General features: G+C 48.0%; 1 protein-coding gene across 2 annotated transcripts in view; it reads left to right on the top strand.

Annotated features, from left to right (window-relative positions):
* LOC116968128 (RNA-binding protein with multiple splicing 2) overlaps positions 1–25,181 on the top strand; it is a 94,673-nt gene that overhangs the window by 7,097 nt on the left and 62,395 nt on the right. For both annotated transcript variants that reach the window (XM_033014746.1, XM_033014747.1), the window contains exon 2: positions 22,989–23,066. In XM_033014746.1, coding sequence (XP_032870637.1) covers positions 22,989–23,066 — 78 coding nt within the window. The remainder of the gene's footprint in view (positions 1–22,988; positions 23,067–25,181) is intronic.

The following is a 25,181-nucleotide window of genomic DNA, read 5'->3' as shown; positions in this document are numbered from 1 at the left end:
CCATTTGGACCATTATGTTTGGTTTGCCATTCGATCATGTCTCAACCCCATTCTCCTGCCTTCTCCCTTTAACCTTTGACACCCTTACTCATTAAGAACCTATCAATCTCCATTTTTTAAATATCCAACGACTTGACCTCCACAGCTGTCTGTGGCAATGAATTCCACAGATTCATCGCCCTCTGGCTAAAGAAATTCCTCATCTCAACTCTAAAGGTATTTCCTTTTATTTTGGTGCCGTGCCCTCTTGTCCTAGCCTCTCCCAATACTAGAAACATCCTCCCCACATCCCTCTATCTAGGCCTTAAGTCCACCCTAATCCTTACACCAAAGATCCTATAGACCACAAGATAGACCACTCCTGCTAAATGCAATGGGCTGATGTGTAGTACGCAATGGAGCGGAACCTGGGCCTTTTTTTCATCCATTTCAGTAACCCGACCCGACTCGCAGTGTAATCAACGTTGCGGGGGAACAGTTTGTGTTAATAAATTAAAATTCTGAAAATGAGGAGAAGATTTTTACCAAAGAACTTTTATTTCTATGAGGAAGTTTCCGTAACCGGCTTCCGTCTCCGCACTAGTATCTTTGCTCCGCTATGGGATCTTTGGTGCGGAGACGGAAGCCGGTTACGGAAATGGGGCCGAAAATTACCAATGACCGTACTACGTCTTTTTCGTCGAGTGATCTATCTTGGTTGCTATAGGATCTTTGCTTACACTGTCTACACTAGGGGTATTGTACAGTAGCACAAACCAAACTTCCATTGACTCCATTCACACCTCTTGCTGCCTCGGCAAGGCCAGCAGCATCATCAAGGACTAGTCGCACCCTGACCACTCCCTCTTCTCCCTTCGCCCCTCTCCCATCGGGCAAAAGGGAAAGTAGTCTGAAAGCATACACCTCCAGATTCAGGGGCAACTTCTTCCCAGCTGGAATCTAGCAGCAGAATCACCCTACCACAACCAGAGAGCAGTCCTGAACTACTATCCACCTCATTGGGGACTTTCGGACTATCTTTGATCGGGCTTTACCTTGCACTAAACGTTATTCCCTTATCATGTATCCATACACTGTAAATGGATCGATTGTAATCATGTATTGTCCTTCCGCTGACTGGTTAGCATGCAACAAAAAGTTTTTCACTGTACCTCAGTACACGTGGCATTACGTAAGTCAAGTAAGTTTATTGGCCAAGTATTCACATACAAGGAATTTGCCTTGGTGCTCCACCCACAAATAACTACATGGCAAACAGTGACAATAAACTAAACTGATTACTAGTAGCCAATGAAGCTATCAACCAGCACCTTTTGGGAATGTGGGAAGAATAGAAATCACCTGGGGAATGAGCAAGATGTGCAGACAGGGACTGCAGATGCTGATTTTAAACCAAAGAGCTGGAGTAACTCAGCGGGACAGGCAGCATCTCTGGAGAGAAGGGAAGGGTCTGGACCCGAAACGTCGCCCAGTGCTTCTCTCCAGTATATGCTACCTGTCCCGCTGAGTTACCCCAGCTTTTTGTGTCTCTCTTTGGGGAGTGAGCAATCTTTGTACAGAGTGCTCCTGAGGCAGGAGTAGTAGCTGGTTGCCGGAGCAGACTTGAAGTTACTTTCTGCTGCATTATACCACCACTGTCGGTCGTAATTAATGAATGGGACCCAGCACTAATTATTCAGCTATAATTATAAAGGCTGCTGGACTTGACAGCTGGCAAGCCATGTATTTGTAGAAACGAGGAACTGCAGATGCTGATTTAATCCAAAAGGACACAAGTGCTGGAGTAACTCAATGGGTCAGCCGGCACCACTGGAGAACATGGATTGGTGACGTTTTGTGTTGGACCCTTATGCCCCTGTCCCACTTAGGGAACCTGAACGGAAACCTCTGGAGACTTTGCGCCCCACCCAAGGTTTCCGTGAGGCTCCCGGAGGTTTTTTTGTTAGTCTCCCTACCTGCTTCCACTACCTGCAACCACCTGCAACCTCCGGGAACTGCACGGAAACCTTTGGTGGGGCGCAAAGTCTCCAGAGGTTTCCGTTCAGGTTTCCTAAGTGGGACAGGGGCGTTATACAGACGGATTCAATGGGCGCAAAGTGCTGAAGTAACCCAGCGGGTTGGGCAGCGTCTCTGGAGAATATGAAGTTCCGATCCGAAATATCGCCTATCCATAATCTCCAGAGATACTGCCTGACCAGCTGAGTTACTCCAGCATTTTGTGTCTTCCACATTAACTGAACTGTTCTCGGGCAACTGAACCGTCCTCTCACCAGCTAGAGTGTGGTCCTGACGTCCGATCTACCTCATTGGAGACCTCTGAAGTGTCTTTGTTTGGACTTTACTGGACTTACACTAAATGTTTTGCCCTTTGTCCTGTATTTGTAAACTGTGGACAGTTTGATTGTAGTTACGTAGAATCTTGTAATTGTCAGAATCACAGGCAAACAAAAGCTTTTTGCTGTAACTCTGTACATGTGACAATGATAAACAAACTAGAAATAAACTGAATATGAGTGATGGTATTTTCCACCCAGCAGAACATGCCTGCAACCCTGTGGCAGCTTGAAACATTCATCCCGCCTAATACTCGTTCACACTTGCACACAAGTTTAGTTCAGGGCGGACATAACGGTGGCGCAGCGGTAGAGTTGCTGCCTCACAGCGAATGCAGCACCGGAGAACCGGGTTCGATCCCGACTACGGGTTCTGCATGTACGGAGTTTGTACGTTCTCCGCGTGACCTGCGTGGGTTTTCTCTGAGATCTTCGGTTTCCTCCCACGCTCCAAAGACGTACAGGCTTGTAAGTTAATTGGCTTGGTATAAATGTAAAAATTGGCCCTAGTGTAGGGTGTAGGATGCTGTTGAAACATAGGATTATATGAAGAAGGGTTTTGGCTCGAAACGTTGCCTATTTCCTTCGCTCCATAGATGCTGCCGCACCTGCTGAGTATCTCCAGATTTTTTGTGTTCCTAGGATTATTAACCATTTGGACACGCTGGAGGCGGGAAACGTGTTCCCGATGTTGGGGGAGTCCAGAACCAGGGGCCACACAGTTTAAGAATAAGGAGTAAGCCATTTAGAACGGAGACGAGGAAACACTTTTTCTCACAGAGAGTGGTGAGTCTGTGGAATTCTCTGCCTCAGAGGGCGGTGGAGGCAGGTTCTCTGGATGCTTTCAAGAGAGAGCTAGATAGGGCTCTTAAAGATAGCGGAGTCAGGGGATATGGGGAGAAGGCAGGAACGAGGTACTGATTGGGGATGATCAGCCATGATCACATTGAATGGCGGTGCGGGCTCGAAGGGCCAAATGGCCTACTCCTGCACCTATTGTCTATTGAGTCTGGCACGGTGGCACAGAGGTGGAGTCGCTGCCTTAAGGGCCTGTCATACTTGACAATTTTTGTAGGATGGTATTAGTGTGCATCGAACGCTAATCGGCGGGGACTTGGTGGGCTGAAGGGCCAGTATCTCTAAACTAAACAATGTATAGTGATAACCGTTGATGGCTGCTACTCGGACATATCCAGATGTGTCTCCCTGAAGACTTAACATGAGTATGTGTGGCTATAATGGTTCCTTTGCCCTCAGTATTATTCCTTCTATGAAGAAGCTTACTAAAGTTTTCTGTGCCCTTAACGTTATAAAAGTTCTACAGGAAGAATGGCCTCAACCCAAAACGCCACCCATTCCTTCTCTCTAGAGACGCTGCCTGATCCGCCGAGTTACTCCAGCATTTTGTGTCTTATCTGCAGTGTAGACCAGCATCTGCAGTTCCTCCCCACACGTTTTTGTTGGTAGACACAACATGCTGGAGTAACTCAGCGGGACAGGCAGCATCCCTGGAGAGAAGGAATGGGTGACAATTGGGCAAAAAATTGTTGCTTTAACCAGCTATGCAATACTGCATGGAAATGCAAGAGAATGCAGGTGCATGCACAAGTTCTGGAGGAACTCGGTGGGTTGGGCAGCATCAGCGGAGGGTATGATGGGACGGACATCATTCTGGGATTGGGACTCGTCTTTAAACATCTGGTAGTGTCTGAAGTGTCCCGACCCAAATCATCATCTGTCTATTACCTTCCGCAGATGCTGCCTGATCCGCTGAGTTCCTCCAGCACTTTTTGCTGCAATACTGCATGTGCATCCAGGCAGTGTGCCGCGGTGTGAGGTTAAACGTTCCACAAGGATTTGATCTGGTGCCCGTCTCCAGTTGGTGTTGGATGTCCTCTAAGTTTTCTCACCCAGTAATAGCTCCCTCAGGACCACACCATTAACTCCCTGCTTGATGCCGTTAACTTTGTCAACTGCTAGGTGCCAATACTCTGGATGCCAAACCCTCTGCAGGACCAACATGGCCAAATGCATTCACAGAGGTAATGTCAGTCGCTGTGCCCTTTAAATCAACGCATGGGTTCTAGGTTCACTCTCTATAACCAGCAAGTTGACCTAACGGGGAACCACCCTGTCCCAAGTCATCTGTTTCCGACCCTGGTTTGCGTTGGAAGGAACTGCAGGTGCTGGTTTAAACCGAAGATGGACACGAAAAGCTGGAGGAACTCTGCCGAAGATCTCTGGAGCTGGAGGCATGGAATGGGTGATGTTTTGGGTCAAGACCCTTCTTCAGACCGAGAAGGTGGACAAAAATGCTGGAGAAACTCAGCGGGTGAGGCAGCATCTATGGAGCGAAGGAAATGGGCAACGTTTCGGGTCGAGACCCTTCTTCAGAGTGTTTGCCCTTGGCTCCTCCAGTTTCTCTCTTGCCCCACTCATTACAATCAATCTGATGAAGGGTCCCAACTTGTCAATATCACCTATCCATATAGTCTAGGTATGCTGCCTGACCCACTGAGTTACTCCAGCATTTTGCCTTTCCACGCCTTTTCCTTTCCAGGTGATGTCTTGCTTGGGACCCTTCATGTTCACCAGAGATGTTGCCTGACCCATTGGGTTACTCCAGCACTCTGGGTCCTTTGAATCAGACTGAAGAAGGGTCCCTGACCCGAAATGCCAACTATCCATGTTCTCCAGCGATTCTGCCTGATATAAGCCATTCCTGCCCTCTGTGTCATTTTCCTGACTCTGGTTATTGAGCTGACTGATCTATTGTCTTTTGAAACCAATACAGTCTAGTGCAGGGGTGGGGAACCTTTCCATGTTGGAATGCCACATTAAGTTAGCTGTAATCTAACAAAGCCAAGAAACTTCAATTGTATTGTATTGTATTGTATTGTATTTTTTAATGACCACACAGCCAGGCTGGTGGAATTTGTTCTCAGTACAGCTTTGTAGACATACTTCAAAATGTACATTATTTTGTCAAAATCGAACTACTATGTACTAACTTCAAGAAAATGAAAAATGTTGTTAATTCTAAAGATAACTAACCTTTTAATGATTTGTTGTGACTGCTTTCTAGAGTCCAGTCGCATTAGAGCTAAATCAGGTGTTAAAATAGCCCTCATGACTTGCTAATGTTTTAATTGTGGAAGTCAGTCGGGGAGAATTATTTCGTTGAATCTTCTTTTACTCTTTGGTATTTTAAATACGTTTTAAGATTAAAATAAAAAATAATAAAGGACAAATAAATACCATATTTATAAAAATAAAAGGATTAGTTCTACAAAATTTGGATTCATTCAAAAGGCCGCAGTTAATGGCCTAGTAGGCCGCATTCAGCCTTAAGGCCGCAGGTTCCCCACCCCTAGTCTAGTGATTACATGTTATGCCCCTGTCCCACTAAGGAAACCTGAACGGAAAACCTCTGGAGACTTTGCGCCCCACCACCCAAGGTTTCCGTGCGGTTCCCGGAGGTTTTTGTCAGTCTCCCTACCTGCTTCCACTACCTGCAACCTCCGGGAACCGCACGGAAACCTTGGGTGGGGTGCAAAGTCTCCAGAGGTTTCCGTTCAGGTTTCCTAAGTGGGACGGGGCATATGCTTGTGCATGGAACGAGCTGCCGGAGGAGGTAGTTGAGGCAGGGGCTATTGCAACCTTTAAGAAACATTTAGACAGGTACATGGATAGGACAGGTTTAGAGGATATTTACCAAACACTGGCAGATGGGACTAGTGTCGATGGGACATGTTGGCCGTCGGGGCAAGTTGGGCCGAAGGGTGTGTTTCCACATTGCAAGACTCTCCCTAAGATGACTTCAGCCACAATGGTGATGTTGCAGAACAGTCTTTTTGCTGAATTAATCTGCATCGATAGCTAATAAATTGACTGAGCTTGGCAGCATTTAAAATGGCCAGTTGAGGTCAACATTGGTGCATGGTCCCAGGGCGACCATTATCAAACCCTCGTGCAGCAGCTGAAACTTAAAGAGTAAATACAGCAAAATGCCAATTAAAAGAGTAACATTTCGAGCTTGAATTAGCAATGGAATGTTCAGGGTAAAATGGCTGTTACTGGTAGAGAAACTGCTGAATATTGCACACGCACCTGTTTTTAATTAAGTTGCTTGATTAGAAATAATTAGTAACCTTGTGGGACTGTGTTATCCTTCAGTTGTTAATATTCAGCCAGCATTACTGTTGGCTGTAAATAAACGGAACTGTAGATGCTGGTTTATACCAAAGGTAGACACAAAATGCTGGAGTAACTCAGTGGGTCAGGCAGCATCTGTGGAGAAAATGGATAGGTGACGTTTTGTGTAGATACCCTTCTTCAGACTGTTGGATGTAATTGATAATATCTCTGTGTTTGGCTAGATATTTTAAACAAGGGCAAAATAAATAATCCTGCTTTTACCGTGTAGAAAGGAACTGCAAATGCTGATTGAAATCGAAGATAGATTTGGTGTTGGAGTAACTCAGCAGGTCGGGCATATACAGAAGATAGACACAAAGTGAAGTAAAGGGCCTGTCCCACTTGGCTGCCATTTGCGTCTCATTTACGCGCCATATGTAAAATAGGTCGATGCGTCATGACACCTGGGGCCGTGTGGGTGATGCTAGCATTGCGCATGGTGAGGCGTGGAATCTTATGCGGTGGAGCGCGGTATCGCACGGCGCTCCAGGATTTCGTAGTGTAATAAAATCCTCGCGCGCCATCTGCGTGACATATCGTCTCCGCGCGCTGATGCATTGGCAACGCATGCTGGCGTCCCGACGTCGCACGTGTATCGCGTGGTGACGCATGATATGCGCGCGACGTCGTGTGTCACGACGCGTCAACCTAATTTACATATAATAATAATAATGGATGGGATTTATATAGCGCCTTTCTAGAATACTCAAGGCGCTTTACATCGCATTATTCATTCACTCCTCAGTCACACTCGGTGGTGGTAAGCTACTTCTGTAGCCACCGCTGCCCTGGGGCAGACTGACGGAAGCGTGGCTGCTAATCCGCGCCTACGGCCCCTCCGACCACCACCAATCACTCGCACACATTCACACACAGGCAAAGGTGGGTGAAGTGTCTTGCCCAAGGACACAACGACAGTATGCACTCCAAGCGGGATTCGAACCGGCTACCTTCCGGTCGCCAGCCGAACACTTAGCCCATTGTGCCATCTGTCGTCTCGATGTGATGTGTAAATGACGGCCAAGTGGGACAGGCCCTTCCCTCAGTGGGTTGGGCAAGTTCAGTCGGAGGAAGTGTCCCGACCCGTAACGTCGCCCATTCTTTTTCTCCAGAGATGCTGCCTGACCTGCTGAGTTACTCCAGCATTGTGTGTGTGTGTGTCTATATCCAGCCTTGGGTCTTTTCCCCATGTGATGGGTATGAGCTTCTCTTCCCCTCCCCAGTAGCAGCCTTCACTTTGGATTCTTGCTCTTGCATTTGAGATCTTATTGCAGAAAACAATCTCCTTTTGAAGTCCCTGTATTGGCAGAAGCCAAAAAGTGTTACTGACAAGTTAGCTGTAAACACTGTTACCAGGCACTAACAGACTTCAGTGCCTTTAAGAAGTATTCACTTCAAAGTGACTTTCATTTGAAGGATGCACGAACTTTAATTTTTCATCTTTAATTATGTGCGCTCCAGTATCGAGTCTTAATTGCCCAATTTGTTTACAACTGGGCAAGGATGTCACAACCAGCTTTGCTGCCCCAGGGAAGGCAATGGTTGGTTTAGTTTAGTGATACAGCGCGGAGCCGGGCCCTTCGGCCCATCGAGTCCACGCCGACCAGCGATCCCCGCACATTAACACTATCCTACTCTCACTAAGGGAGAATTTACACATACACCAAGCCCATTAACCTACAAACCTGTACGTCTTTGGAGTGTGGGAGAAAATAGGTGAAGGAGGAGGCCATTCGGCCCATCGAGTCAGCACGGCCATTCGTTTTGTCTCCCTCACTGTGAAATCTCCTCAAGGTGTGCCTACTTTGAAGAACTTCTTCCCCTCTCACTGCCCCCCCTTCTGTGATACCTCCTGCTCTCCAACTCTGAGTCCGAAGAAGGGTCTCGACCCGAAACGTCACCCATTCCTTCTCTCCGGAGATGCTGCCTGTCCTGCTGAGCTGCGTAAGGTCAGAAGTAATAGGAGCAGAATTGGGCTATTCGGCCCATCCAGGGTAGTGTTGATGTGCGGGGATCGCTGGTCGGCGCGGACTCGGTGGGCGGAAGGGCCTGTTTCCTTGCTGTATCTCTAAAACCAAGTCTACTCCACAGGAGATGCAGCGAGACCTGGGTGTCATGGTACACCAGTCATTGAAAGTAGGCATGCAGGTGCAGCAGGCAGTGAAGAAAGCGAATGGTATGTTAGCTTTCATAGCAAAAGGATTTGAGTATAGGAGCAGGGAGGTTCTACTGCAGTTGTACAGGGTCTTGGTGAGACCACACCTGGAGTATTGCATACAGTTTTGGTCTCCAAATCTGAGGAAGGACATTATTGCCATGGAGTGCAGAGAAGGTTCTCCAGACTGATTCCTGGGATGTCAGGACTGTCTTATGAAGAAAGACTGGATAGACTTGGTTTATACTCTCTAGAATTTAGGAGATTGAGAGGGGATCTTATAGAAACTTACAAAATTCTTAAGGGGTTGGACAGACTAGATGCAGGAAGATTGCTCCCGATGTTGGGGAAGTCCAGGACAAGAGGTCACAGCTTAAGGATAAGGGGGAAATCCTTTAAAACCGAGATGAGAAGAACTTTTTTCACACAGAGAGTGGTGAATCTGTGGAATTCTCTGCCACAGAAGGTAGTCGAGGCCAGTTCATTGGCTATATTTAAGAGGGAGTTAGATGTGGCCCTTGTGGCTAAGGGGATCAGAGGGTATGGAGAGAAGGCAGGTACGGGATACTGAGTTGGATGATCAGCCATGATCATATTGAATGGCGGTGCAGGCTCGAAGGGCCGAATGGGCTACTCCTGCACCTAATTTCTATGTTTCTATGTTTCTATTCAATCATGGCTGATCTTTCTCTCCCTCCTAACCCCCTTCTCCCCATAACCCCTGACACCCGTACTGTTCGAAGCAGTCCAGCATTTAGTGCCTAACTTTGTGACTAAATAGCCTTCATCCCAAGTAATACCAAAACTGGTCATGTTCTTTTATGGACCATTAAGTGTTATCTATCGAGCCTAATGATAACAAGCCATGTACGGCTATATCCAGTGTGCATGCTAACTTGGCTGGAGCCCGGCTACCCACTTATCAAGCAGAATAAGACTGCTTGTTACAGATGATTCACGGGAGGTTTCTGCAACGCTGCCAAAATCTGCTATTGTTGGATCAAAACCTCCATAAATTGACTTGCATGTGTTCTCAGCTTTTTTTGAACTACTGTGTTTGAGTCTTCCATACTTGTTTAGCCCTCTGGAGATCTGAGGAGCTTATTTAATGTTTGTAGAGCGGCTTGGTTGTGTGTGTGTGTGTGTGTCTGCGTGCGCACGTCTACATAGAAGTGAGAAAATGAGAAACTTGGCACGGAGGGGCAGCGGTAGAGTCGCTGCCTTATGCCCCTGTCCCACTTGGGAAACCTGAACGGAAACCTCTGGAGACTTTGCGCCCCACCCAAGGTTTCCGTGCGGTTCCCGGAGGTTTTTGTCAGTCTCCCTACCCGCTTCCACTACCTGCAACCTCCGGGAACTGCACGGAAACCTTGGCTGGGGCGCAAAGTCTCCAGAGGTTTCCGTACAGGTTTCCTAAGTGGGACAGGGGCGTTACTGCGCCGGAGACCCGGGTTCGATCCTGATGTCGGGTGCTGTCTGTGCGGAGTTTGTACGTTCTCCCCGTGACCTGCGTGGGTTTTCTCCTCGAGCTCCAGTTTCCTCCCACACTTAAAGACGTGCAAGTTTTCCGGCTAATTGGCTTTGGTAAAAATTGTAACGAGTCCCTAGTGTGTGTGTGTGTAGGGTAGTGCTAGTGTATGGGGCTAGCACCATCACTGGCCGGTGAGGATTCGATGGGCTGAAGGGCCAGCTTCCGCACTGCATCTCCAAACTAAAATAATGCGCAGGCATGGTGGCGTGGTGGTAGGCTTCTGCCTTGCAGCGCCAGAGACCCCCGTTGGATCCTGGCTATGGATGTTGTCTGTGCAGAGTTTGTACATTTCCCCTGGGACCACATGAGTTTTCTCCAGGAGCTCTGGTTTCCTCCTACAATGTCAAGCAGCACAGGGCTGCAGGTTAATTGGCTTAGTAGGAAGTGTACATTGTCCCTAATGTGCAGGATTGCACTAGTTCCAGATCGCTTGTTGGTGCGGATTCAGTGGGGACGGAGAGACTGGCTCCACGCTGTATCTCTAAACTAAACTAAAAAACAAACCATCTGAAGCTTTACAGTTTAAAGGATTGGGGTGCAGAGTTATTGAGAGGTGCAGGTAAATGCTCCTGGGTAGATGACATTTTAGGTCAAGACCCTTCATGTCCTAAAACCCCCACAGCTTCAGTAAGCTGCATATATCGACTCCAGTCACTCCCTCTTCTCCCCTCTCCCATCAGGCAAGAGGTACAGAAGTATGTAAACGCACACCTCCAGAATCTGGGACAGATTCTCCCCAACTGTAATCGGGCAACTGAGCCATCGTGCCAACAACTCGAGCGGTCCCGAGCTACTATCTACCTCATTGGAGACCCTCGGACGATCTTCAATCCGACTTTACTGGGCTACGTCTTACACTAACCATGTATTGTGTCTGTACACAGTGGACAGCTCACAATCACCATTTAAACCCCTGTCCCACGGTACTAGTCCATTCCAAGAGCTCTCCCGAGTTTGCCCTGATTTGAACTCGGAGATTTACGGTAATGGCCGCTCGTTGGTACTCGGGGCTCTCGTGGACATTTTTCAACATGCTGAAAAAATCTTCACGAGTCTTCCCGTGCTTGCCTGCCGTTAGCGAGTCTTCCAGAGTACCTGCCGTTAGCGTTTCGAGCCGCTAAGTGACGTCCCCGAGCTCCGACGTACCCGTTACGTTCATTCTCTGTGCTTACCATAAGTTTTATTTATTTATTTTTTAACTCGGGAGAGCTCTTGGAATGAACTCGTACTGTGGGACAGGGCTATTATAGTCTTTCTGCTGATTAGTTAGCACGCAACAAAATGTGTTTTCCCTGTACCTCGGTACATGTGACAACAAACTAAACTGATATTAGTTGTGGCCTAGCATACTGCTGGACGAACTCGGAGAATCGGCCAGCATTTGACCCGAGTCCCTCCAGCAGCTTCTGTTAAGATTCCTGCATCCATCTCCTGTGTCTGGTAAAGTGCATCCATAACAAAATACATAGAAACATAAATAGGTGAAGGAGTAGGCCATTCGGCCCATCGAGTTAGCACGGCCATTCAATGTGATCATGGCTGATCATCCAGAATCAGTACCCCGTTCCTGCTTTTTTGATAGATGGTCGTTTTACCAGCCTTTTTTTTTTGTGGCCTGTCAGTTTTTCATGAGGGGGAAACGACAGAGCTGGAGTAACTCAACGGGTCGGGCAAAATCCCTGGAGAACACGCATAGGTTATTTTTCGGGTCGGGACCCTTCCGATTCCGGGGAGCCACGACCCCCAAAAAAAATCACCTTGTATCTGAAGAAGGGTCCTGACCCCGAAACGTCACCTATCCTGCTCTCCGCAGATGCTGCCTGACCCGCTGAGTTACTCCAGCACTTTGTGTCCTTGGTAAACTGGCATCTGCAGTTTTTTTCTGGATTTTCATTCATTTTTAGCAAGGCTGTTACTCAATTCGTCATCTAAAGCTCTTTTGATTCCTGTAGCGAAGCAAGTACAAATATTAGTGGTCTCTTAGCCAGAGGATGCACTGGAACCTCTGAGCTCAAGGCTTTCCTTAACAGCTAACTGTGTCGAAGCGAGACCCTGTAGATGCGCTTGCTTGCCCCTGTCCCACTTAGGAAACCTGAACGGAAACCTCTGGAGACTTTGCGCCCCACCCAAATTTCCATGCGGTTCTCGGAGGTTCCCTGAGGTTTTTGTCAGTCTCCCTACCTGCTTCCACTATCTGCAACCCCAACCCTGCAACCTCCGGGAACCGCACGGAAACCTTGGGTGGGGCGCAAAGTCTCCAGAGGTTTCCGTTCAGGTTTCCTAAGTGGGACAGGGGATACACAAAACACCACAGTGCTGGAGTAACTCGGGTAGCATCTGCGGAGAACATGGATAGCTGACATTTTGTGTCGGGACTCTTTAAGAAGTTCTGATGAGGGGTCCCTACCAGCATCGTCACCTATTCATTTTTCTGCTGGAGATGCTGTCTGACCCGCTGAGTAACTCCAGCTTTCTGTTCCTATGCAGGAAGTTCTCGGTCTGAAGGGTCCCGACCCGAAACGTCACCTATCCCTCCAGAGCTGCTGTCTGACCCGCTGAGTTATTCCAGCACTTTGTGTCCTTTTTAACTAAATATGTACTTCATTCTCAAACAAGCTCAAAGTTTGTAATCTGCGCGTAAGGACTATGGAATGTTCCTTTATAAACTTCTGCAGTGTCATTTGGAAAATCTCAAATAACAGCCCTGGCTTGACAATGGCTGTGGTGCAATTCAATAGCAACTCTTACCATGTTCAGCTCGTGTCGAATTGCAATTGTTAAGGAATTGATGACTATTGATGTTCATTTAGACACATGAGACTGTAGAAACTGTCAAGCGAAAATTGCAGGAGGAACTCGGCATCTCAGGCAAGGAGGGAAAATAGATGATGTTGTGGGTCCGACCCTTTTGACTGCTAGTCAGCCTTTGAACCTGCTGTTTACATCCATGTAAATGCTCCTGCTTTAGAGAGGAGATGCACCTTGCCCCTTCTCTTGGTAATATGATCTTCTTTTGAAGTGTCCTTCATCTAAAAAATGTGGATGTCATCATAGAATATGGGGCATTATTAATTATTTTGGGCAAATGGATATGGATCAAACACAGCCAGGTGGAACTGGGCCAATAGACAATAGACGCAAGAGTAGGCCATTCGGCCCTTCGAGCCAGCACCACCATTCAATGTGATCGTGGCTGATCATCGCACGTTGGACAATGTGGACACACACCCTTCGTTTAGTTTATTGTCACGTGTACAGAGGTACAGCAAAAAGCATTTTGTCATACAGCATGGAGACAGGCCCTTCGGCCCAACTTGCCCATACCAGCCAACATGCCCCAGCTACACCAGTCCCACCAGCCTGTGTTTGGTCCATGTCCCTCCAAGCCTGTCCTATCCATGTACCTGTCTAACTGTTTCGTAAATGTCTGGATAGTCCCTGCCTCAACTAAGCCTGAAGAAGGGTCTCGACCCGAAATGTCACCTATTTCCTTCGCTCCATAGATGCCGTCTCACCCGCTGAGTTTCTCCAGCATTTTGTGTCTACCTGACTCAACTACCTCCTCTGGCAGCTCGTTCCATACACCCACCAACCTTCCTGGAAAAAGTTACCCCTAAGATTCCTATTAAATCTTTTTTCCCCCTCGCCTTGGAAAACAATAATGTCCCCAAGCCTTTATCATTCAGAAGTTGTAGTGGTTAACAGACTGGTTGTAGGGAAGAAACTGCTTCTGAACCTGGCCATTTGTTTTCAGGCTCCTGATGGCAGGCGTGAAATGAGTGTGTGGCCAGGATGGTGTGGGCCTCTGCTGATGCTGGCTGCCATTTTGAGGCAGCGCCTCCTGTAGATCCCTTCAATGATGGGGAGGTCTGTGCCCGTGGTGGACTGGGCAGTGTTCAAATAGGAAAGGAGATTGCTTTTGATCATTAATTTGCTGTTTTGCTGTTTTACAACAGCACGTTCCAAGAGTGACTGGTTCCTACCAAGGAAATGCCCTGCAGCAGACTGGTTGGAAGTGGGTGGGCTATAACCTTGGGATTTGCTCCAGTCAGATGCTATAGTAATGTTGTATGATTATAGTCATTTATACTGTGCCAGAGTAGATTTTAATCTAATTTAGTTTAGAGATACAGCGCGGAAACAGGCCATTCGGCACACTGAGTCCTCGCAGATCAGCGATCCCCGCACACTAACACAACCCCACGCACACGCACACACACACACACGAGACAATTTACATTTATACCAAGCCAGTTAACCTACAAACCTGCAGGTCTGTGGAGTGTGGGAGGAAAGCAAAGATCTCAGAGAAAACCCACACAGGCCATGGGGAGAACATGCAAACTCCGCGCAGACAGCACCCGTAATCGGGATTGAACCCGGGTCCCTGGTGCTGTGAGGCAGCAATGCCACTGTGCTGCCTCTAAAACTTTGTGCTATCCATGAATTCCTTTGAGCTAAACACAGCTCTAGTTTAAATTGTGTAGGAAGGAACTGCAGATGCTGGTTTACACCGAAGATAGACACTAATGCCCCTGTCCCACTTAGGAAACCTGAACAGAAACCTCTGGAGACTTTGCGCCCCACCCAAGGTTTCCGTGCGGTTCCCGGAGGTTTGTCAGTCTCCCTACCTGCTTCCACTACCTGCAACCTCCGGGAACGGCACGGAAACCTTGGGTGGGGCGCAAAGTCTCCAGTGGTTTCCGTTCAGGTTTCCTAAGTGGGACAGGGGCATAAGTGCTGGAGTAACTCAGCGGGTCAGGCAGCATCTCTGGATAGAAGGAATGGGTGACATTTAGGGTCGAGACCCTTCTTCAGTCGAGGGAGAGGAAGACACAGAGATAAGGAAGGGTAAGGTGTGAAAACGAGACTACAAAGGAGATGAGGTAATGGGAAAATGTAGAATGGATCATTAGTAAATAGAAGTTGGCAATGAAGCGTAGAGTGATAAAATTTAATTAGGTGGACAGTCTGACTGGTTGGACAAGGAAGGGGATGGTGAGAGGGAGAGCAAGGGTTACTTGAGGTCGGAGAAGTCAATGTTCATACTGCCCAAGTGAAATATGAGGTGCAGAGGTCATAGGTTAAACTGTCAGATGCCTCAAACTTGGTTGCACAAGATGCTTGTGTTAGTTTAAGGGGCTTTCAACGATGTGATTTTAACAGATGTATTGGTTTGGCAATGAGGATTGAATGTGAAAGTTGAAGACAAGGCCCTCTGGTGAAACATTGATGAGATCTCTGGTTTGTAGGCTGGCCTTGGCCAAGTTGGAAGACCAAGTTACAAGTGGCATTGTTTTCTTAAATGCTGATTAGCAATTTGGGCCTTTCTACTGAGCAACGTTAATGCATCAGGGGATCAGCAATAAATCCACTGGCAGGACTAGCTGCATAAATTTCAAGTGTAAAAAGGACCACTAGCAGACATGTTGCCCTCCCAAGAGCAGACCTGCTTTAGACCTTGTTTGTTTAAAGGTTCGGGTACTGTGGTGGTTGTAAAGGGCCCTGTCCCACGATGCGAGTTCACCCAGGAGCTCTCCCGGGTTTAAACAAAAAAAAAAAATCAAACTCGTAAGTACGTAGCGGGTACGTCGGAGCCCGTGGATGTCTCGTAGCGGCTTGTAACGCTAACGGCAGTTACTCGTGGAACGCGGAAACTCGTGAAGTTTTTTCAACAGTGTGAAAAATTTCCAACAGTAAAAAAAAATACTTGTGATGAAGTACCACGAGTTTGTGTTTTTTTTTTTAAACTCTTGAGAGCTCTTGGGTGAACTTGCATCGTGGGACAGGGGCTTAAGATTAGAGGCTCACATTACATGGGTAGGTACAAATTAGTTGAGTCTGATGTGGATTATTTAATGCGGTGATTTAATGCAATTGAGTTTAGTTTTGAGAAAGAGTGTGGCCCACGGTGTCCACGCCGACCAGCGATCCCCATACACTAGCACTGTCCTACACACACACTCTTTGGACAATTTATGTTTTTACCAAGCCAATTGACGTACAAACTTTGGCGTGTGGGAGGTTGCCACAGCTTCCCGGAGAAAACCACGTACAAACTCCACGCTGACAACACCCAGAGTCAGGATCGAACCCGGGTCTCCGGTGCTGTGAGGCAGCAACTCTACCGCTGCGCCACCTGAGATGATGAGATTTAATGAGGAGATTTGGCCCACTGGACTGTGCTGTTGGGGAGGGTTTCCTCTAATCACAGAGCCAATCTGGGTTAAAATGTCCCTTTGCAGCTGCAGCACTGGTTTGCTCAAGATTCCAGCATCTGCACTTCCTCATCTCCATTTTATGCTTCACTAAAAATCCTCAAAGTATGGCCTCTTTAAAGATGTTCTGTGTGGTCCCCCCTCAGCTCTTTCTCCCTCCTCCTGCAATGAACCTGACGCTCTTGACCTAAAATAGTGCCCATGGTTGATTAGTAGGTGGTTGGAACAAAGGCCATAGATAATGGAAGGTGTGGGACGTGTTTGAAGAATATCAGATGGTATTGCCAGATGTGGAGAACGTGGTGGGCTGAGTAGAGGGGGGAAATAGAATCTAGGTGGGGTGCAGGAGAGGGGATTGTGCAGAAAGGAACTGCAGATGCTGGTTTACACCAAAGATAGACACAAAATGCTGGAGTAACTCAACGGGACGGGCAGCATCTGGAGAAAAGGAATGGGTGACGTTTCAGGTCGAGACCAGGTAGGGTTGTTGGGGGGAACAGAGGAGGTCAACTAGATGCAGAATATAAACTCCTGCTGGTCATTCTAAACTTGCAAGTTGTAAATTTATTTTATCCATTGCCATTGATTAACGAGTGTAAAATGTGTAGTTACTGCTCTAAATAGTGAAATAATTTAATTCAGCAGACTACATTGTTCAACTTTCTCCTGATTAAATCTTGAGCCTGTCCTAAATCTTGTTCCTATCCCGAGCCATATACTCCATCAGTGCAGCCAGTTGGTGCTATGGCAGTTGCACAAACAATATTGAAGCAAACATTGTCTAACTTGGCACCAGCACCGGTTTTTAAAGGCTGACTTCATTCTGCTTTGGGTAATGGCCTGGGTGCCCTTGCAACTTCAAGGGGTTCTGGTGAGAGTGGGCAACCTCCATTGGCATGATGTACAAAGTGTCGCAGTAACTCAGTGGGTCAGGAAGCACCTCTGGAGATCATGGCTAGGTGATGTTTTGGGTCAGGACCCTTCTTCAGACTGATAGTACGTAGCGGGGGGGTGAGACAGTTGGATCTAAGAAGTGTCCAGACCCTCGGTAGACTTTGGTTCCGCCGGGTGCTCTGGTTTTCTTCCACTTCCCAAAGACGTGTAGGTTTGTAGGGTGATTTGTCCCTAGCGTGTAAAGGGCCTGTCCCACGAGCATGCGACTGCAAGCGCAACCAAACCGGAAGCGGGGGGCCGCGCGGAGGTCGAGTGAGTGACGTGAAGTTCGAGAGAAGTCCGCGGGAAGTTCAAACGTGACGTATGGCGTCAAGACGCTACGTACGGCATCAAGACGCTGCGCACACCCGTCGAGGCGGTGCGTACGGTGTCGAGGCGGCTGCGGGCCGGCAGGCCGTTGCCGCGCGGAATGTTTGAACACGGTCAGTTGTTCGGAGCCCCGCGCGATGTCGGGACCAGCTCCGCACAACTCCATACGGCTCCGGCGATCGAAGTGGGACCGGCCCCGCAAGGCCGTACGGCTCAAGCGACCACGTTAGGTCGCGCTTGCCGCAAGGGGTCGCATACTCGTGGGACAGGCCCTTTATCCTGAGGACCAACCTCGCTGCCCTGTAGGATTCCTGGGGCGTTCGACCAGAGTAAGCAACTGATCCATGGACTCTAGAGATACAGCGTGGTAACTGGCCCTGCAGCCCAGTATTCTCACAGCGCCAGAGACCCAGGTTTGGTCCCGACTACGGTTGCTGTCTGTGTGGAGTTTGTACATCTGCCCCGTGACCTGCGTGGGTTTTCTCCAGGTGCTCCGGTTTCCCCCCCACACACTCCAAAGACGTTCAGGTTTATAGGTCAATTGCCTTCAGTAAAATTGCAAATTGTCGCTAGTGTGTAGGATAGTGTTCGTGTATAGGGCGATCGCTGGTCGGTGCGGACTCGGTGGGCCAAAGAGCTTGTTTCTGCGCTGTATGTCTAAAGTCTAAAGTTTACCCCTATCTATATCCCTCTTTTTAAACTTCTATTGGGTCTCTTCCATCAGCTGTTCCCGGGAAAGCGGATCAATTATTGGCAATGAATAATAAAGTAATCCACGGATCATGGTTTGAAGATTGGCTGGGTGTGTAGAATGCCACCTACAGTATTTGCATTTGAACAGATGGAAAGGCAATTGATCCCAATTTCCAGCTTGTACAGAGGAGACGAGCTTGGTTTTAGATGGAGCTGGAGCTGAAGGAGTGGGTTTTATTTAAACAAATGTTGTGCCTCATCAAGGAACCGCCATTGATGTACACAAGCAGCCTACATTAAAGTTAATTAAATACTCTTGCATCACAGTAGGCAGCTCTGGGCTCCTTCTCAAAGCTCGTGTGTTGAAAGCAAGTACTGGCCTCAAACAGAATGTGAATACTGCCTGGCCTGTAACTGTACAACGGGTATCCGTTGCGAAAAACGGTGTAAACATAGAAACATAGACAATAGGTGCAGGAGTAGAGGCCATTCGGCCCTTCGAGCCTGCACCGCCATTCAATATGATCATGGCTGATCATCCAACTCGGTATCCCGTACCTGCCTTCTCTCCGTACCCGCTGATCCCTTTAGCCACAAGGGCCACATCCAACTCCCTCTTAAATATAGCCAATGACCTGGCCTCAACTACCCTCTGTGGCAGAGAATTCCACAGATTCACCACTCTCTGTGTGGAAAACCAATGGTCTCATCTCGGTCCTAAAAGACTTTCCCCTTATCCTTAAACTGTGACCCCTTGTTCTGGACTCCCCCAACATCGGGAACAATCTTCCTGCATCTAGCCTGTGCAACCCCTGTATGGCAAATGAAATTCCTCGTATGTTGCAAAACATACTTGGCTAATAAAATATGCTTATGGTTTCCCGCCTGCCCTCCATGATGGCCCATCTCCAAGACTGGGCATGATTTGGGATCCACAACTGTCTGTCTAGGAATCGAGTTGCATTTAGAAGGTTCGGCATCATAACTTTACAGGGCGGCATGGTGGTGAAGCCGTCGAGTTGCGTCCATTGCAGAGCCAGGGACCCAGGTTCGATCCTGACCATGGGTGCTTCCCCGTGCATTCTCTTATGTGACCTAGTGGGTTTTCCCCCGGGTGCACTGGTTTCCTCCCACACTCCAAAGACCTGCAGGGTTGTAGGTTAATTGACTTCAGGAAAAATTGTAAGTTGTACCAAAGAGTGTAGGATCGTGCTAGTGTGCCAGGATCGCTGGTCAGTGGGCCGAAGGGCCTGTTTCTGCATTGTATCTCTAAAATACACTAAATCTTAATGCTTACAGTCTGCAAGGGCTTTGAGCTGTCAAAGATATTCAGACGGGTTTCATTTTAATGTTTTGTTCACCATACTTCATCTTTGGACCCCAGAAACTGGGACAACCTAGAACTAGTGAGCGGGTGATCGATGGTTGGCACGCACTCGGTGGGCCGAAGGGTCTTTTTCCATGCTGTATCTCTAAACTAAACGCGATCTTGGCGTGGCCTGGGAGCTGTAGAATTTCCCCTTCGGAGTTTTGCCAATTCCGAGGCCAAATGTTTAGGCGTTAGTTTCAGTTTGGACTCCGAACAGTATCATCTGCCCGACAGGAGAGGCGGAATAAGTACAATTCTGTTTGGCCCTTGCAACATTGCGCATGTTGTCTTTACAAAGTCATCAGTCAATTATTCAGCCGGTTTCCACAGTAGTTTGAGCTTCTTAACCAATAAACAAATCTGTGAGTCATGGGGCCATTTGGTTGAGGTCTCTCCAAAGACATCAGTAGCAAATGCATCTTGCAGTAGACTCTGGGCAGCTCTTTGTGTACTAGCCACAGAAGCAGATCTGCAATCACATGTTACAATCGCTCCACAACTTGAAATCTCTGCACTGTGGCTCCATTGTAATCCTTCCGCTGTCTGGTTAGCATGGGACAAATGCTTTTCACTGTACCTCGGTACATGTGACAATGTGGTACAGTGGTGCAGCATTAGAGTTGCTGCCTTACAGTGCTTGCAGCGCCTGGGTTCGATCCCGACTACGTGTGCTGTCTGTACGGAGTTTGTACGTGCTCCCCGTGACCTGCGTGGGTTTTCACCCAGATCTTCTGTTCCTCCCACACTCCAAAGACGTACAGGTTTGTAGGTTAATTGGTTTGGGTTTGTATACTTGGTATAAGTGTAAATTGTCCCTAGTGTGTGTAGAATAGTATCAGTGTGGATGGATCGCTGGTCGGCATGGACTCTGTGGGCTGAAGGGCCTTTCACGCTGTATTTGTAAACTAAACTGAAACTAACTACGGATGCCGTCTGTGAGGAGTTATACGGTCCCCCTGTGACTGCGTGGGTTTCCTCCAGGTGCTCTGGTTTCCTCCCACATCCCAAAGACGTGCAGGTTTGTAGGTTAATGGGCCCTCTGTAAAGTGTCCCTAGTAAGGAAGATTTCGGCGGCTGCCTTGCACCTATTTTCTATGTTTCTATGCAACAAGTTACTGCATCTGAGTCTTTAATACTCATTCCAATTAACAGACGGGCCCCTCGACCCACCGAGTCCGTGCCGACCAGTGATCCCATAAACTACCACTATCCTACACACGAGGGACAATTTAGAATTTTTACTGAAGCTGATTGACCTACAAACCTTGTACGTCTTTGGATTGTGGGCGGAAAGCAGAGCATCCAGGTATAGATTAGTGTCACACTCATACTGTGGCTCTGTCCACATGCTTATTAGGGAGCTCCCTCGCTCTCCCTCGCTCTCTCTCTCTCTTTCTCTCTTTCCCTCTCTGGCAGACTAGTAGTATGCATGTGGAGATGAAAGCACCTTGTGTCTCCTCTGCAGAGTTGCTAATAAAAGATTATGGATTCTAATCGCTATGTGTGAGTCTGATCAATACCTACATGGTGTCAGAAGTGGGATTTGAACCCACGCCTCAAATTGGAGACCAGACCCGGGTCTCTGGCGCTGTAAGTTCAAGTTCAAGTTCAAGTGAGTTTATTGTCATGTGTCCCTGTATAGGACAATGAAATTCTTGCTTTGCTTAAGCACACAGAAAATAGTAGGCATTTACTACAAAACAGATAAATGTGTCCATATACCATGATATAAATATATACACACATGAATAAATAAACTGGTAGTGCAAATAACAGAAAGTGGTTGCTAATAATCAGAGTTTTGTCCGAGCCAGGTTTAATAGCCTGACGGCTGAGGGGAAGTAGCTATTCCTGAACCTGGTTGTTGCAGTCTTCAGGCTCCTGTACCTTCTACCTGAAGGTAGCAGGGAGATGAGTGTGTGGCCAGGATGGTGAGGGTCCTTGATGATACTGCCAGCCTTTTTGAGGCAGCGACTGCGATAAATCCCCTCGATGGAAGGAAGGTCAGAGCCGATGATGGACTGGGCAGTGTTTACGACTTTTTGTAGTCTTTTCCTCTCCAGGGCGCTCAAATTTCCGAACCAAGCCACGATGCAACTCTACCACTGCGCCACCGTGCTGTCCGCCCCTCTTCTTCCTCCCAAGTCTTCTGGGTCCCAACTTGAACCATCGCCTTTCCGCTCCTTCCACAGATACTCCCTGACCTGCGGAGTTCCTCCAGCACTTTGCACTTTGCTTATGGTTCCAGTGTCAGCAGTTCCTTGTGTGTCCAGCTTAAATCTGATGATGATGTGTAGGATGGAACTGCAGATGCTGGTTTAAACCATAGATAGGCACGACTCAAATTTCACTGTACCTTAATTGTTACATTTGACTATTAAATTGAATCTTGAATTTTCAAATGCTGGAATAACTCAGCGGGACAGACAGCATCTCTAGAGAAAAAGAATGGGTGGCTTTTAGGGTGCCTCTAAGGCCCTAGTCGTAGGCCCCTCTCGGTCATGACTGACCATGGGTGATGCATCCTAGTCGGATGCAAGCCTGGGCGATCGATGTCATATGGAGGACAGGCTGTTGCCCATGCAGTACGTCCCCCCTCTCCACGTCGCTGATCGATCCAAAGGAACAGCAGGGCCGTTACAGTTTGACACCAGCGCCATCACAGGAGCTGCCAGAGCGAGGTTGTAGACAACGACGAACTGCCTTAGGGGCTCCGACTCCGGATTTTCTTGAGGTTTACTCCTGGAGCCTTTTCCATGACTGGATATGGCCACAAGGCAGTGGAGATTTTAAATCAGAGTTTTCCCTCTCCTAGATGGACCGCCTTCCCAGGCTGACGAGCCCCATCTGCCCGAGACAGGTGGGGGCGGGAGCGTCTACCTTCCCGTGCAGGTCTACAGCACCTGTCCACTGCCTCTCTAAACTAAGCCAAAATATAACCTCTCATTTTCCCTCTCCCCGACTCTCTGTCTGAAGTGTCTCGACCTGAAACGTCACACATTCCTTCCCTCCAGAGATGCTGCCTGTCAAATCTGATGATGTCTGCTGGGGCAGAGGTTCTTTATCTATCTCGATCGATGCCTTGTGAACTGAAATGTTTGTCCAATATCGAATTAAAACACAGTAAATCTATATTGAAAACTTTTTATAAGCAGTTTCTGATGTCTGCCTTATTGTGTGAATATGGTATTGAAGTCAAGACTCTGTTAACAATTTATTTCTCTTTTAGGTCCGTACACTATTTGTCAGTGGTCTTCCTATGGATATCAAACCACGAGAGCTGTATCTCCTATTTCGACCTTTTAAGGTAAGATTCGATCACCTTATTATATGCACCCTGCTTCCTAGTCTGTTATATGGGGTCCTTCCATGCGAGACCACAAAATGCTGGAGTAACTCAGCGGGACAGGCAGCATCTCTGGAGAGAAGGAATGGGTGACTTTTCGGGTCGAGACCCTTCAGACTGAGAGTCGGGGGAGGGGGGGGGGGCGAGGGAAAACGAGATGTATATATTTTGGCTTAGTTTAGAGATAGGGCATGGAAACTGACCCTTCGGCCCCCAGAGTCCGTGCCGACCAGCGGCCACCACATATTAACACTACCCTACACACGCTAGATACAATTCACACTTGTACCAAGCCAATTCACTTACAAACCTGTACGTCTTTGGAGTGTGGGAGGAAACCGAAGATCTCTGATGACTGAGATGACTCGCGGGGGGGGGAGAACGTACAAACTCCGTACAGACAGCGCCCGTAGTCGGGATCGAACCCGGGTCTCTGGTGGCGCGGGCTCTGTAAGGCAGCAACTCTACCGCTGAGCCAACTGGATGGTGATATAGAAAAATATAGAACATATGAATGAAAGATATGCTGAAAAAGTGACAATGATGAAGGAAACGGGTCATTGGTAGCTGTAGCTGGGTGAGAACAACAGACTTGGGTGAGGGGAGGGGGGAGGGGGGAGGGGGGTGAATGCAGGGGCTACTTGAAGTTGGAGAAATCAATATTTGTACCCCAGGGTTGTAAGCTGCCTGAGGTTCCAAAGTCATTTGACCAAAGCAGAGATTTCTAAATATCAAACGATACCACACTCTGTGACTGTTATGAAATTGGATGCATATTTTTCGTGTTCCGTAACTTCATGTTCCAACTGCCTCACTGAATTTATGCAAAGGGACGGCGTTGAAAAGATTGCAATGTTGTAGAGCACTGCCTGGCTTTTTATCTTGAAGCAAATTCTCATCTCTCCAGTGTCCTTTTGGAGTCTGGGAGGCTGGGGTTTGTAGGTTAGAACTGGTGAATGAACGATACCTTGTGTAGAGAGGAACTGCAGATGCTGCCAGCAACTCCCTGGTTAACTCTTCCCTTCCGACCCAAACTACCCCCTTCCCCTGCAGCCACAGGAGATGCAACACCTGTCCCTATACCTCCTCCCTCGACTCTGTCCTGGGACCCCGACAATCGTTTTGGGTTAGGCAGAGGTTCACTTGCACCTTCTCCATCCAACCTCATTCACTGGAGTTTAGAAGGATGAGGGGGGTTCTTATAGAAACATATAAAATTATAAAAGGACTGGACAAGCTAGATGCAGGAAAAATGTTCCCAATGTTGGGCGAGTCCAGAACCGGGGGCCACACAGTCTTAGAATAAAGGGGAGGCCATTTAAGACTGAGGTGAGAAAACACTTTTTCACCCAGAGAGTTGTGAATTTGTGGAATTCCCTGCCACAGAGGGCAGTGGAGGCCGAGTCACTGGATGGATTTAAGAGAGAGTTAGATAGAGCTCTAGGGGCTAGTGGAGTCGAGGGATATGGGGAGAAGGCAGGCACGGGTTATTGATAGGGGACGATCAGCCATGATCACAATGAATGGCGGTGCTGGCTCGAAGGGCCGAATGGCCTCCTCCTGTACCTATTTTCTATGTTTCATCTCCTATATCCATCGTTCAAGATGTGGACTCTTGTACATCAGCGAGACCAAACGTAGACTGATTTGCTGAACACCTTCGCTCAGTCCGCATGGACCTACCTGATCTCCCGATTGCAAAACACTTTAATTCTCCTTCCCACTCCCACACTGACCTCTCTGCCCTGGGTCTCCTCCATTGTCAGTGATGCTAAACGCAAATTGGAGGAACAGCATCTCATATTTCGCTCTGGCAGCTAACAGCCCAGTGGTTTGAACATTGAGTTCTCCAACTTCTGGTAGCCCCGGCATTCCATTTCTCTCTCCATCCATCCCTCCCCCACCCAAGTCGCACCAGCTTCTCATTCTCACCCAACAAACAGCCAACAATAATAATAATAATAATGGATGGGATTTATATAGCGCCTTTCTAATACTCAAGGCGCTTTACATCGCATTATTCATTCACTCCTCAGTCACACTCGGTGGTGGTAAGCTACTTCTGTAGCCACAGCT

Source organism: Amblyraja radiata, chromosome X (assembly GCF_010909765.2).
Source record: "Amblyraja radiata isolate CabotCenter1 chromosome X, sAmbRad1.1.pri, whole genome shotgun sequence".
Lineage (NCBI taxonomy): Eukaryota > Metazoa > Chordata > Chondrichthyes > Rajiformes > Rajidae > Amblyraja > Amblyraja radiata.
Note: the sequence above shows the minus strand (reverse complement) of the source record. Positions and strands in the feature narration are given on the sequence as shown.